General features: G+C 36.6%; 1 protein-coding gene across 1 annotated transcript in view; it reads right to left on the reverse strand.

Annotated features, from left to right (window-relative positions):
* Nucleotides 1–15,005, reverse strand: part of CAP2 (cyclase associated actin cytoskeleton regulatory protein 2) — a 142,421-nt gene that overhangs the window by 42,117 nt on the left and 85,299 nt on the right. The window contains exons 5-7 of the mRNA XM_019743010.2: nucleotides 8,310–8,453; nucleotides 7,885–7,970; nucleotides 4,223–4,328 (exon numbers count right to left, since the gene is read on the reverse strand). Of these exons, the coding sequence (XP_019598569.1) occupies nucleotides 4,223–4,328; nucleotides 7,885–7,970; nucleotides 8,310–8,453 (336 nt within the window). The remainder of the gene's footprint in view (nucleotides 1–4,222; nucleotides 4,329–7,884; nucleotides 7,971–8,309; nucleotides 8,454–15,005) is intronic.

The following is a 15,005-nucleotide window of genomic DNA, read 5'->3' on the forward strand; positions in this document are numbered from 1 at the left end:
ACACAGAACAGATTAATAGTTGGAATGTTGATCTAGACCATTCATAGAAAAAAATCATTTTATGTCAATAATTATAAGTGTAAAAATTAGGCCTTAGTCTTTTAGCTTTAGTTATCTGATTTGCAGGAACTACCAATGAATATTATAAATCTGACAAACTGCAAGGGATAATAAATAACAGTGTCTCTGTTGGGTTCCTGCCAAAAGACCAATTTATTCTACAAAGTACATTTGAGACCTAATGCTGAGAAAACTATGTAAATTAACATGGAAAAGCATTCCCAATAATTAAACTAACTCAAAACTACAAGAAGTTTCTGGTAGTCCTTTAGTCCTTTAGTCCATGGTCATATTGAAGAAAAACTGACTGGAATGAGACGATTCCATTGGCCACAGTAAATGTAACAAGAAATTCCAGACAGATTACTCCACAGCTGCTTCCCCCAAACACACACCCCCATCTCCATGCCAGCACACACACACACACACACACACACACACACCTTCTCACCAATCACTGTCCTGAAATATCGCTAGCCTGAAAGTTTTACATTTCGCTGTGACAACTAAAGGGAGCAACAGTTGTCTAACACAGCTGCAGTCTGAACGCAAAGGTTAGGAGGTGGGAGTAGTCAAATACAGTTCCAAGTGCTAACTCAGGGGGAATGATTCTTTCCTAGAGCGATGTACCCTTGGGAACTCAGAGTCTCCAGCAACATGCAATTGGTCACTAAAAACCCCATAGAGCGCAAATCTCAAAATCCAATTTGAAAAAAGAAAATGTTACTTAAAATAAGTGAAATGTAGATTTTTATATTAACAACTATAATTTTAAAAAGAATATTTTGTAATAGTTTTTTTTATAACCTCAAAATCTCAAATCTTAGAAGAAGAGGACAAAAACATTAGAAAATACGTTTCTATGAATATGTCTTAAAGCTTATCAAACGATTCTGTACCTATGATGTTACTTCTGAACTAACATTTTCTTACCATAATCATTCCTCATTTTTTACATCTGGCCAAAACTTTATAGTACCAGTCTGCCATTAAAGAGATGAAGTAGATGTTCTTAGAGTGATTACCATTTTGAATACAATTTCCTGTAGAATAGTATGTTAGGTTGCCACAAGTTTTTTGTGGTGCATGTAGAGTATTGCATGGACTGTCCATTAAGATGGAATGTGATTCTTAAAACTTCTGAATATTGTGGTATCAAAGAACACAAACACCACATCTTTCTACATTCTTTTAGGATCCTTATCATTTTATACATACATACTTTTTACATCGTTGTGATCAGTGAGCAAATAAATGAAATTATTTTCTTTTTTTTTCCTTCCCAAATTCCATTTAATCAGATAATTCTAAGAGTCCTTTTCCTTTTCTTTGCAAGAATGCTGTGATTCTAGCTATAATTGTTTATCATTCATTTTGCTGGCTTGTCAACCAACCATAGTAAGTAAGGAGAAATTAGTTTGATTTATGCTGTGGATTGTTTTGGAATCTTTTAAATAGTTTTTTATACTTTAAATAGAAATTTAGATTTAAAATTAAAACTACAATTTTTATAATATACTTTTAAATAGTTTTTTTTTACCCCAACTCTTAAAAGAGGACAAAAATATCAGGAAATATGTTTCTATTCATATGTTTTAAAGCTTGTCAAAAGATTCTGTACATATGACGTTATCTCTGAACCAACATTTTCTTACAATACTCATTCCTCACTTTTAATATCTGACCAAAACGTGATCATACTACTTTTTCATTAAGCAGTGAAGTAGATGCTCTGCTTTATAATGCTTATCATTTTGAATAGAATTTTTCCACAGCATGACATGTGCTCAATAAATAATAGCTGTCATTATTATTATGGCAATGCTGCCCAATGCATGCTCTAAGGGTCATTTATGTTTTGTATAACTATAACATTTATTTCTTATAACATGTTTTTCAAAATGTGGGATGTGACCCATTAGTGGCTTGTGAAATCAATTTCGTGGGTCTCAGCCAGAATTTTATAAAAAGTGAAATAAAATAGAAAAGAAAACATCTGAATGCATTTCATGTGGTGAGATAAAATACTGTTTTGTGAAACTTGTTTTAGTATTGTGGGTAGGATATATGTGTGGATAAAATGTACTTCTTACTATGGATTGTCTTAAAAGTTTGAAAGTCACTATTAAAGGCATATATTTGTAATGAACATAATGGAAATATAAGTATTCACTCTAGAACAAAGGAAAACAACCACATTTATTTTTCTATAATTAATAATCAATTTTTTATATTCAAAACACAATTACTCAGCTCTGTATATTGCATTAAAAGTATTCAAGCCATTTAAAAATAATTTTCTATTCATTTTCCATGGGCACCATTAGAGAATTAATAGGCTAGCATTTGTTGACATGATTATTTTCCACAAATGGATTCTCATTTGTTTTCCATTTATCTACCATGAAATAATAATATATCCAAAGACTTTTGATGCTTACTTTGTTATTCTCTCATGATGATCTACCTCCATGGTGAACATGTGATAATTCTCCTTGATGACAAATTGATTTATTACAAAACAGCATCTCATTGGAAATGTATGAAAAATAATTCCAATTAGTCTACACAAACACCCACCCATATCCACACATACCCTCTGTATTAAACCCCTTCAAATGTTTATGAACTCTCTTCTCAGAAATCATAATATTGTAGGCAAAAGGAAAATAATCAACTTAGTTGTTGTGTCTTGCACTGTGCATTTCAACTTATGGAAAAAATAGGCAAAGTAGAAAATAAAAAGAAGAGTCAGTCTTTAGGGGTCAATGTTAACTTTTGTACAAGTATTGGGGAACAAATGCAAACATCCCACACTCCCATGAAAAATCACAAACTCTGCCTTGGTGTTAAGCCAATTGTATTGACATCAACATTCAGAACAAGGGTTAGGTGCTGGAGTAAGGCTATCAGGAGAGTGTGAGTTCTACCCTTGAACAGAATTCACAAATATGAAACACACTAGTTCATCTTCTCAGTGCTTACTGTGACCAGAGAAAGGTAATATTCATTTCTAATGGAAGGGATTTTTCCATAAGAAGCTCTTCCCAAACAAGTATGCAGTCTTAAAAGGGCAAGGAAAATTCTAAGAGACCCCTAATTCACAATTTAGTCCAAACTATTTACTGAGTACCAGATACTGTGCTAGGAGCTGAAGACAGAGATGAGTTTCCAGTAGAGGGAGAGAGCTCCAAAAGCACATAAAAATTTATAATTCTATATGCTAAGGGCTATGACTGAGGTATACTAACGCTTTGAAGGAGACAGGGAGGAGGGCCATTCCAGATGGTGAGCTGATGGAGATCAATGGAAATTTCTTAAAGAGGTAGTGATGAAGCTGACAAGAGGAAGGGGTGCTTTTCCCAGGGAACGCAGATCATGCAGCATGATATTTGTTTGGGACATTGCAATAAAGGCTAAACCATATGAAATTTGAAAAATTTGAAACAACAACAAAATTGGATTTGGTTCGACCTAAGCATTGCATGTGTTCAGGATTCCATAAGTAGTGTGGCAGTGCTGGGTAGAAGTAAGACAAGGGAAGATAGGAGAGAAGGCTGAAGAAGAGGACAAAGGTCAGATCAATGTCTCACGTGGGAATTCAAGTGGCAACAGACACAGGCTGAGAAAAATCTAGGACTAGAATATCACACAAAGTACTAGAATTGCCTAAGCGTTCAAAAATATTCAACAAACCTTAAAACACCAAAAGTGAAATAAAAAACATTAAAAAAAGACATTTTATTCATTATTCTGTCTTCTTAAAATAATAATTTCAAAACGTCCTATAGCCTTCAATTTTTATCACAGTTTCTTAATGTACTCGTATATGTCATTTTAATATTCAAACTTCTGCACTCTATCACTTAGCTGACTAGTAAATCATTTCCCATGTAATTATTATATTATTTTTAATGGCTGTAGATTGTTTCATTGTGTTCTTACCATTGACAACTTAATCATTTTCTTTCTGTATGTCATGTAGGCAGTTTCCACATTTCCCTATGACAAATGACATTTTCATAAATGGTTTCTACTTATATGTGTATTTCATCTTATGCTTTCCTTGAAGTAAATTCTAAAGTGTAAGATTATTAGGCTACCGGGAAAGAATATTTTTATGGTGTTTTGTTACCCAGGTGGAAGAGGACTTGGTACTTACTGTTTTGCTCCAGGTAAGGCCTGTAGTGTGGTGTTCCTTGATGTAGGCTTGAAGCTCACTCCAAATGTTCAAATATGACTTCACCCAATCCACATGGCGCAAATCGCTTTGTTATAAAAAAGAGAGGTGTTAGGATCTAAAACAAACTTTAAAAAAAAATTGGGGGTGGGGGGCATATGGTAATCCAGTAACTAAGGCTCCATATGACTCTGGAGCAATCGTCTTTCTAGTCCAGTCACCGTGAACCAATTCCAAAGAGAACCTTGCAAGGAAGGTGGTCCAGGTCTCTGCTGAGAATGCTGAATGCCCTGATCACCAGTTGCAGAACAGAGAGGTTCACAAAGGAGAACCCCACAGAACCAAACCAATTTGGGCTATGTGTCCTCATGTCACCTCTCATGGGGAGATGAAGGTGGAGTGGAGGCCGTTTCTTTCTGTATTGTTTCTGATGCAAAATGAAAAACAATGTGCTTTCAGGAAGGAGAATGGTATTAAAAAGAAAAAATGTTCTTCGGTTTGTTTTCTAATGATTTGGTTGAATTATTCAGTTGTAACCACTTTAGAGAATTTTAGACTGGCAAGGAAGTTTTAAGAAAAACGCTTTCCTAGAAATGGATAGCATTAATACTTCTTAAGGGATATTCACGTAAATTACCTTTATTTGATAATCATAATGACTATGCAAGCTAGGCAGCATATTATCAGTATTTTTAGCCCAATTTTACTCAACCAAGATATAATAAAATGCTTACCTTTCATAACAGGATTAACATATAGGATTGAGAACAACTGTTAACAAATATTAAACTTATGATAGGCAAAAACAGTTGCATTTCCTTTGGAAAATTTTCACCTACTTGTACACATTTTTTTCACTTTGAATGAAATAGTAGTAAATAATAAAATAATGAAATATCAGTCAACAAAATTTTAATCATGAACCTGGGTCATTAATCTGAAGACAATCACTAAAGGAAATCTTTATTATTAAAACTCTTGTCAATAATTACTTTTCTCTGGAGATATTTTGTTTTGTTGTCTTTGAAAAAGCTCCAAGTACCACCAGTTTAGAATCCCATTATATTAAGTCATGCCATTTAAGAAAAGTGAAATGGGAGAACTGAAGTCATAATTATTCACCTCTTTAAGAGGAATAAAACCATGAGTGTGGTTTTATTCTACATTTTTATATTTGCTGATTATATGAAACAAATTTGTGAAAAATCTCACCATCACTTTCTCTCACTTTCCCAGTTAAAATCCAAAAGGCTAAGTGTGGGTCATAGATCTCTCACATCAGTTTCCTTATCCTATGAGGTTTTCTGAGGGTCTCAGTATAGAGCCCTGAACATATATAACTGCTATTATTAGAGCACTAAAATCATTTCAAAATGAATTACACATATATTTCTATATGTAGTTATTTAATACATATATGTCCATATGTACATATGTATATGTTCATACAATACACACATATGACTGTAGGCATTATAGAAATAGCAGTCTGTGTGTTCAATATACTTCCTATTAAAAAATGTAACAAGCAATGAAGTCCAGATATGCGTAGTCAAATTCATTTTCCTTTTACCTATCACAGTATGATTTTTTACTTGAAAACATTTCTAGCAAAACTTGTAATAAGGAATAACAATATGGCATCTTTTAGCCTGAAGTTGGTCTCTGAGAAAACACATTGAGCAGGACCCAACTACACTTCAGGAGCTGCAAACCCATCCTCAGTTTTCACTTACCCTGGAAGAAGCTATGGGAAGTGCATGTGACTATAATGATTATGACTCAGAGAAGCCAAACCTCCATAAAGTCAAAATAATTAACGGAGTCTACTCATTTATTGAAAAAGAGCCAAACAACCAGTCAAGCCAGTCATAAGGGCTGCACAGATGCGGACTCCACTGTTCATAGTCCTTGTGTTTAAACCACAAAGAAGCCTGACTCAACTCCTTTACCCACAGGCCTGTCTGCCCACAGGCAGCAATGAGTGGCACAGACTGCAGTGTCCTGCAGCCAGCACTGAGCTCTCAGAGTGAGGCACAGCTGGCGTGATGCACTGATAAATGGGTGTTAAATGAGTGCTGTGCGGTATTCTGCTTCTGTCAGGTGCCACCCCTGGAAGCCAAGTGGTGGCTTAGGACTGGTCTGACTACTTCTGGAAGCGAAGTGAATGAATCCGCACTTGTAGCTGCGTTTCCCAGCATATTCCACAGTCTTCAGGTGGTCCATTAAGTATAATTGAGTTGTCCTTGATACTGCCAGGAGTACGTTTTCTACTCAATAGTTGACATGGAGGGACAAATACTGGATCTACTTGTGTGTGTACAAAAACGCGGACAACCACAATCCTACTTGCTATGCTTCCACATGGAAGGGATCACTCATACCTATGGCCCCAACATAACCTCGAGTAGGGACTGGGAGGAGAAAGGAGCTGATGACCTGAGATAAAAACAAAAATGGCCTTCAAGCGTGATATGAAAAAAAGTAGAGGCTTATGGGATGCCTAAGGTGTCCTGAATGGGCATGTATAGGTGCGTGTCTGTGCATCCTGAAAAAAAACTAAGTAGAGAAGATTTTTTATGGTGTGGAAGTCACTGTGGGTGAATGTTCATGCCAATACTTTTATGCCCAGGTTTCATAACTTACATTTGTTCTTTCCTGAACTGTTATTTTTATGTAAGAGTGGCTGTCTTACAATTCTGATGCTTTTTCTCATTCATATTGCACAATTCTATAGACTAATCCAACATGGCAACATTTGGAGTTGTATCATTGGACACAGTTGCCTCAACCATAGACCTCTGGGTGCAGGAAGTGTGTTACTGGGTATACTTGTCTTCACCAAAGTTCCTTCAGGGTGAAAGAGGAAAGAGGCATGCTGATATCTCCTAAAGCTGCCCTTCTTAAAAGCTACAAGACCTGTTTTGCTAACATGGAATGACTAAACTCTATGAAAGGAATTTAAGAGACATTTTCCTGGATATTCATGTCTAGCATCTCTCCATTTGGTCCCATTTTCAATTCTAATCCCATTTGAAGTCTCTCTAGGATCAATTATTTGTGCTGTAGAACACAATGACTTTTTAAAGCTGGTTCTTCTAGCAGGCAGAATCCCTTGATTCAGACTCACCTGTACTCCCAACAGCCCTGTGAATGGCTGTTATAACTGTCTCTCTGTCCACTGCAATTGTATTTCATCTTAACACACTCTCTCTTCTCACTTGTTTGTCTCATCTCATTTCCGTACTTCATTTCCTGATTCCTCCTTTCTTCTCTCTGCTCACCCACCAATTCTATTTTGACAATGGTAAAGTTTTGTGACCATATAGGGCTGGTCCATCACAAACCATCACAGAGCTCTCTCATTATTGTGCGAATATGTAATAGATAACATGCATTCAAGTGGAGAGAGTTTATTCAATTAGGAGAGAATTGGGGCAGACTTTCTAAAACTCATGTATTATCTGGATAACAGATTTCACTTTCCACTTTGCTTTACCTGCAAAGATAGGATTTTTTGTTTAACACTTGTAAACTAGTTAAGAGTCTTTGAAAGAAATCATTAATGAACTATATTAAAATTTAGGAACAAATGTCTAATAAGCAATCAACTGAAATTTTGGTTGGTAAAAGAAGGTACATACCTGTGTTTGTAGTCCTTTAAAACCCTGTTAGTGTAAAAGGTGGCAGCATCATTCATCTCCTTGACATAAGGACCGGGTTTGGGAGACTGAGAGAACGGGACCATCACCCAAGCATAGAAAAAAAAACAAAAACAGAGAGAATAAGAAAGAAAATGCCCTAAAGAAGAAGAAAAGCAATGGAGATGTTTACTCAAAAGCTAGAGGCAAATTTTGCTCTGTAAAGATCGATCAAACACTTTCCACATCTTAGAACACAGAGCACTGAACTTCGAATAGGGTAAGAAAGAGCTGATGCCATCAGCCTGCCCAGAATCTTCCTTCAGTGTAACAGACAAAAGACAAAGGAGCCTGAAGGTAGCTATGGATTCTCTTAAATACTCCCAAAGTGTGACGAGGTACAAGGGCAACCCTGCATCTGGACTCACCACAGCTATCCACCCCAGAGCAGGGATGCTTTCACTGACAGCCGATAGATGGTTAAACATTGCACTGCCCCGATTCCTTTCTCTGAAAGTTTGGATTTCTTGAATCTTCTCCGATATTGGTTTCAGAAGTGCAGCCACGTCATGCTGTAAGCAAACATTGGAACTGTTACTGAAAACAGAACTGAAGTAGACACCTCCCTCCATGTTGGCCTAAGGGGGCGTACTCAGGATTTGCCATTTGTTGGGGCTTTCCGAATAGAATGGATTTTGTTTTGTTTTGTTTTGTTATGGTAAGACTGTATTTTCATTCTCAGAAGTATGAAAATTGCACTTAGTTTTAACATTATTAATGCTGTCTCCCAGGACATGGAAAATCCCCCAGCATATGATACAGCCCCTGTTGTAGAGAATCCTGCATAGAACAAACTGAAATCGAGTATGGATCAGTTATATTTTCAAATGGCATTCAAAGATCACACGCTGCAATAACACAGGTCTAAAATCAGGGTGGGTGAGAGGTTAGTAAAAGGTTATCTTCCTATTCCTGTGGGAAAATGATATGTGGGAGGGTCCTTGCTTTTTCCAGAGTTACCATAATCCATATGAAAAAGTGGAAACCGTTCATGGAGGCTCTTTTTAAGAAAATGTGATGGCTTATGATATTTACAGTTACCTTCCTCTGGTTTGACTTTCTACAATGCCCGGGTCAGCTTGGCTGATGACTACTGATCACTCTCTTCTGATTAATTCAATAATTGACCTCTCTAGCTATACAAAAAGGACTTTCAAAATTGTGTGAGCTGAGTTATGAAGTATCACAAAGATAGGTGCTTGTAATATCTCCCCATCCACCCTCTTAGCATTCTCTACTTTCTTTGGTTTTGAAGAGCAGATATAAGGGTTACCTAATTGTGTGTGTATGTGTGTGTGTGTATATGTGTGTGTACGCTCCAAAGAAATAGCAACAGTCTTGTACTCCAGTTTTGTAAAACCAGTTGAAGAGGCTTTAACAGTACTTTACTAAATCTTGTTTGCAGGAAATAAAAAAAGCCCCTTAAAGCTCTTCAAGTTCTCTAATCAAGACTTCAGAGCAAAGGTTCCAGCGCTGGCTACATATTGAAATCACCCGTGAGCTTTCAAAAACAGAAGCCTGGGTCCTACCCCCAGAAAATCTGATTCAATTGGTCTGGAGGTGACCTGGGTTGGGGGACCCCAGGTGTAGAGTTTAATCACTGCTGTGGTGGTAGCTTAACACCCCCAAAGTAATTTCTACCAGGGGCAGCAAACCACTAGGGAAAAATTATGTTCAGCTGCAGCAGCTTCCAGACCTCGCTTCTCCTTCTTGACCCTTATATATACTCTCCCCTAAAAGAAATGTTGTTTGTAAGGGCTTTGGTATTAGAATAACCTTAGTTCAAATCTCAGCTCTGCCACTTCCTACTGTGTTTCCCCCAAAATAAGACCTAACCAGAAAAATAAGCCCTAGCATGATTTTTCAGGATGACATCCCCTGAACATAAGCCCTAATGCATCTTTTGGAGCAAAAATTAATATAAGACCCGGTCTTATTTTTGGGGAAACATGGTACATATGGGGCCTTGAGCAAATTACATATCAGAGCCTTGGTCTCTCATGTGTAAATCTGAGATAATAATACTTACTGCCTTTAAGGAGATATGGCACTTTAAACCTCTGGCATATTAAACATGCGAGGTACACAACAGGTGGAAGTGATTATTATTATTATTATGAAATTAGCCCAGACTGAAGATAAAAAGGATGTCTCCTGTAATGTGTGATATTCATTTGTTTCAAATAGGTGACTATGTATTTTTTCAATTTTTAAAATTTTCAATTACACCTGATATTCAATATTATATTAGTTTCAGGTATATAGCATTGTGGTTAGACACTTCTATAATTTACGAAGTAATCCCCCCAATAAATCTAGTACCCACTGACACCATACATAGTCATTACAATATTATTGACTATATTCCCTATGCTGTACTTTACACCTCCATGAATATTTTGTAACTGCCAATTTGTACTTCTTAATCCCTTCACCTTTTTCACCCAGACCTCCAACCCTTCTCCTATCTGGCAACTATCAGTTTGCTCTCCGTATCTGTGGTTTTGTTTCTGTTTTGTTTGTTGATTTTGTTTTTTAGATTCCACATATAAATGAAATTGTGTGGTATTTGCTTTTCTCTGTCTGTCTTACTTCACTTGGCATAAGAACCTCTAGGTCCATCCATGTTGTCGCAAATGATAAGATTTCATTTTTTTATGCCTGAGAAATATTCTATTGTATATATGTACCACTTCTTCTTTATTCTTTCCTCTATCAATGGACAGTTAGGTTGCTTCCACATCTTGGCTATTATAAATAATGCTGCAATGAACATACCTTTTTGAATTAGTGAAATCTTTTGGATTTCTTCGGATAAATACCCAGAACTGGGATTGCTGGGTCATACGGTAGTTCTATTTTTATTTTTTTGAGGAACTTCCATACTGTTTTCCATAGTGGCTGCACTAATTTGCAATCCCACCCACAGTGCACAAGGGTTCCCTTTTCTTCACATCCTCGCCAACACTTGTTGTTCGATTTATTGGTGATAGCCATTCTGACAGGTGTGAGGTGGTATCTCATTGTGGTTTTTATTTGCATTTCTCTGATGATGATGACTGTGTACTTAAGAAAAGAGAGGCCCCAAATAAAATCCATGTAGGCTAACACGATATTAGGATTACAGGAGTCTAAATTGCGTCATCTAGTTCAGCTTTTGACAGACTGAATCGAGTAGGTCACAATCAGTATTTTAAAAAATACAAGAGGAAATATTAGAGGACATTCACATGTAGTAAGGGTGGGTATTTTATGAACACTTGTTTCAGTTATGTAGTATGTGCGTGGACACGCGTGTGTGTATACTGGGCTGCAAAATAAAATGTATATCTTATTATGAATTTCAGTCTAGAAGTTTGGGACATGTGGATTTAATCCAATTCTCTCCTTTTTCATAATTGGAATACAAGCTCAGGCAGATTACTAAATCAAGATCGGCTACCAAATGTTAGTAGAGCTGGAGCTAGAACCCAAGACAGAGAAGTTGTGACACCCCAAGGCACTTCTCTATATTGGATACTAATAAAATTACAGTTAGCTCTCTATACACAGGTTTGTTTTCTGTCAACAAGACTAGGGAAAGGTATTGTGAAGAGATTAAGGGCTCAGGTCTGGAATGAGAATACTCGGGTTCAAGTCCTTGCTATCCAGTATGCCCACTGACTGTAGGACTTTCCACAAATTACCAAAGGTATCTACCATTCCATGACCTCATCTGCAAAACAATGTCGATAATGGTACCCACTTCCCAGGGCTGTTGTGAGGAGTAAAGGAGCGAACAGGTCCATACTTCATACACAGTTAGGCACATGTGGGTGCTCAACAAATGGTAGGTGATCTCCAAGGTAAGTGCCAGTTAAAAACTCCCTTAATGACCAGATGCACTGACCAGCTCTTTCCTGTCACTCATATGCAAACACAACGAGAGCAACTTCCTAACTGAGATATGCAGATAGATGGACAGAGGCATGTTTTCATTTGGGAGAAACAAAAAGAAATACTATAGGGTAAGAAAGCAAGGTGTTCTCCAAGTTCTCAGTGGATCTTTTAATTCTTCCATATTGAAGAAGGGAAAACCAAAAAAAGTTGCGCCAGAAGCTAGCCAGCTCTTGTGAAAAATTCATGAATACCTTTCCACCTTCTCACTCTCCCTTCTGACCGTTACAAAGAAAAAATCTTATAGATTTGGCATGAAGACCCTGAATCAGGGTTGTTAATGGGCTGAATTATGTCCTTCCCAAATTCATAGGCTGACGTCCTAATCCCTGGTACCTCAGAATGTGACTGTATTTGGAGACAGGGCCTTTCAAGAAGTAACTAAGTTAAAATAAGGTCATTAGGGTAGACCCTAACCCATGATGACCGGTGTCCTTATATGAAGAGGAGATTGGGACACAGACAGGTACAGAGGGAAGACACTGGGGGAAGGGAGACGTTGGCATCTACAAGGAGAGAGGCTTCAGGAAAAACAAATCCAGAATTGTGTAAAAACACAGTTCTGTTGTTTAAGGCCCCCCATCTGTGGTACTTTGTTCTGGCAGCCTGAGTAAAGTAATATATGGCTGAAATGGCACTACAGGAAAAGCCAACAACTACCCCAAACCTTCAACAACAACCAAACAAACAAAAACCCTCTAAACTCCCTGCCTCAAACTCAACTATGCCATGCCTGTTTGTAATGGTTGCTAAAAGTCAGGTTTAATTCCTCTCCCAGGAATCTTTAGAAGGCAAACACTACCCTCTTCGTGGGACTATTTTTATACCAAATTCAACACCCAATCAAAGGTGTATTACCAGTTTTCCCAGAAGGCAGCTGATTTTCAATTTTGGAAAAACTACTAAAAAGCATCCTAATTTTCTCCAACAATTTGCTAAGCCATAATATTCTTCATGTGATGACATTTTTGAGAAAGGCCAGAATATATGAATTGTTGGTGAAACCTGGCCTATTGCCCCAAAGGAAAAAAGAACCAGAAACTGTGTATTTACAATGTTAGATAGATTTATTAAGGACATCTTTGTTTATTTCTAACTTCCCAAGAACAAACTCTAAAGTCCAAGGAGACAGAGTATTCTTGAAAATATTTTATACTGGTTATCTGATGAAAGCATTATAAAGATTGAGCAAGTTTCCTTCTGCCTTAGTTTGGCAATTGTGTGAAGAATTGTCTTCATTAAAAAAAAAAAAAAAAGCAATACCGAGAGAACTAAGTTCAACTGCTATTTGCACAACCCTAATAAACAGTACAGCTTTTATTTTGTTCCAATAGATTTCTCCTGCAATTTAAAATAGGCTTACATTCTCCAGCTCATCCTGAACTTTCACAGCTGGAATCAAAAACAGAGAGTGAACATTAGAGTTATGGTGTGATTTCCATCAAGGCCGTCTGTGTGGGATGTGAGACAAAAAGTCATTCCAAAGCACTCTAGCAAAAGCAATTGGGGGAGACTATTAGTTTGAGGTACTTATACTTATCTAAGTATCAAGCATATATTAGGCATACTCAACAAATACAGGTTGCGTTACATCGTTGTCAATTAACATTGCAAAAGGTCTTTCCACTGATAGAAGGAGATGTATTGAAGAGACACCCTGGGTTTTGTCAATGGTCGTGGCTCCTCAGACACATCCAGAAGCTAACGTGCTTTGGAATGACTTAAACTCTCTCAAGGTTACATAGCTCTCACTCAGATTATTTTTTTTTTAACTTATCACTCATGTTTCTTTTGTTCTGAGAGATGTTTCCCTGAAAGAAAATAATTTTTCAAGGCTCATGTGAAGATTAGCTGAAACATCTCCCCTGCCCTTCCCTGGGTTTCCGTGGCTTTAACAGAAGGTGAAAAAAAGCCAAAACGAAGGAGATCTATGCCCAAACTGCAAGGTTCAGCAAATGTTTCCAACGGCTATTTTCGTTTGATGGGACTGTACTTTGGAGCATATTTCAGGACTTTCTGACATTAGTTTCTGCTTTAAAGTTGAAGAATTGAGACCCATTATCAGCTTCATCTCAGTTTAACTCCAGAAATAATTGTTTTGCAGAAAGTAAAATTAAAGAGCTTTATCAGCAAGCTTTGGAGAAACTTTACCCAAAAAGGAAAACCAAATTCCCACTCATGCTGTTTTGTAAGGGATGGAACAAACCCTGGGAGTTTGACCTCAAAGATGTGTCATTGAGTAAAATGAAATAAGCCTGTTATTTCTGGAATCCAGGGTTTTTGTGTGGTTTTGCATTAGGTAGAAAATGGATCAATCATTTGTTATTTCTTTTTAAGTCATTTCTTTTGATGATTATAAAATTAATACTCTTTGTGAAAATTAATGCTCTTTGTGAAACATTGGAAAATACAGATGGGAAACATAAGTAAACAATAAACATTCTTAATTCCACCACATACAGAGAAGCACTGCTAAACGATTTTTTTCTTGCAGATATAATTATTAGAGATATCTTCAAAAATAACATAATTGATTTTAAAATAACAGTTATTAAGACCATAAAGAATGGTCCTAAGAGTTGAATTCAAGCAGTTCAATTAAAATAAACCAACAAGCACAAAAACAAATAAAAACCCATCAATATATTCTTGGCAAGTATTGTGAGAATGCTATCAATTTAAAAAGGACGTTTTAAACATAAATACTACAAAAGCATTATTAGTACAACTCAGGCAAATTTAATGACACTAAAGTAAAAATCAGACTTTTTCATATTTGGATCCATTTAAAATTCTAAGAAAGCTCATATCACGTAGTACTTCTTAGCCAACCATACTACCAAATATCAATCATTATTACTTTGGCTTGTGTGGGTTTTGCAACATTTTAGCAGGTGATTCCATTTGGCTGCATGTGTATACATATGTATGAGTTATAGTACAGAAAACATATGGAAAGGTATACGTCAAAGTGTTAACATAAAATTTCTATTTAATTTTATTGGCTTATCCATATATTTGAAAAGTTCCAATGAGTACATGCATCTCTTTTGTAATAAAGGGAAAAGTTTTAAAACATATTAACCAGTTTTGTACCTTTAATGGTGGGAAAAATTTCACATAGGTGA

This window comes from Rhinolophus sinicus, linkage group LG06, assembly GCF_036562045.2.
Source record: "Rhinolophus sinicus isolate RSC01 linkage group LG06, ASM3656204v1, whole genome shotgun sequence".
Lineage (NCBI taxonomy): Eukaryota > Metazoa > Chordata > Mammalia > Chiroptera > Rhinolophidae > Rhinolophus > Rhinolophus sinicus.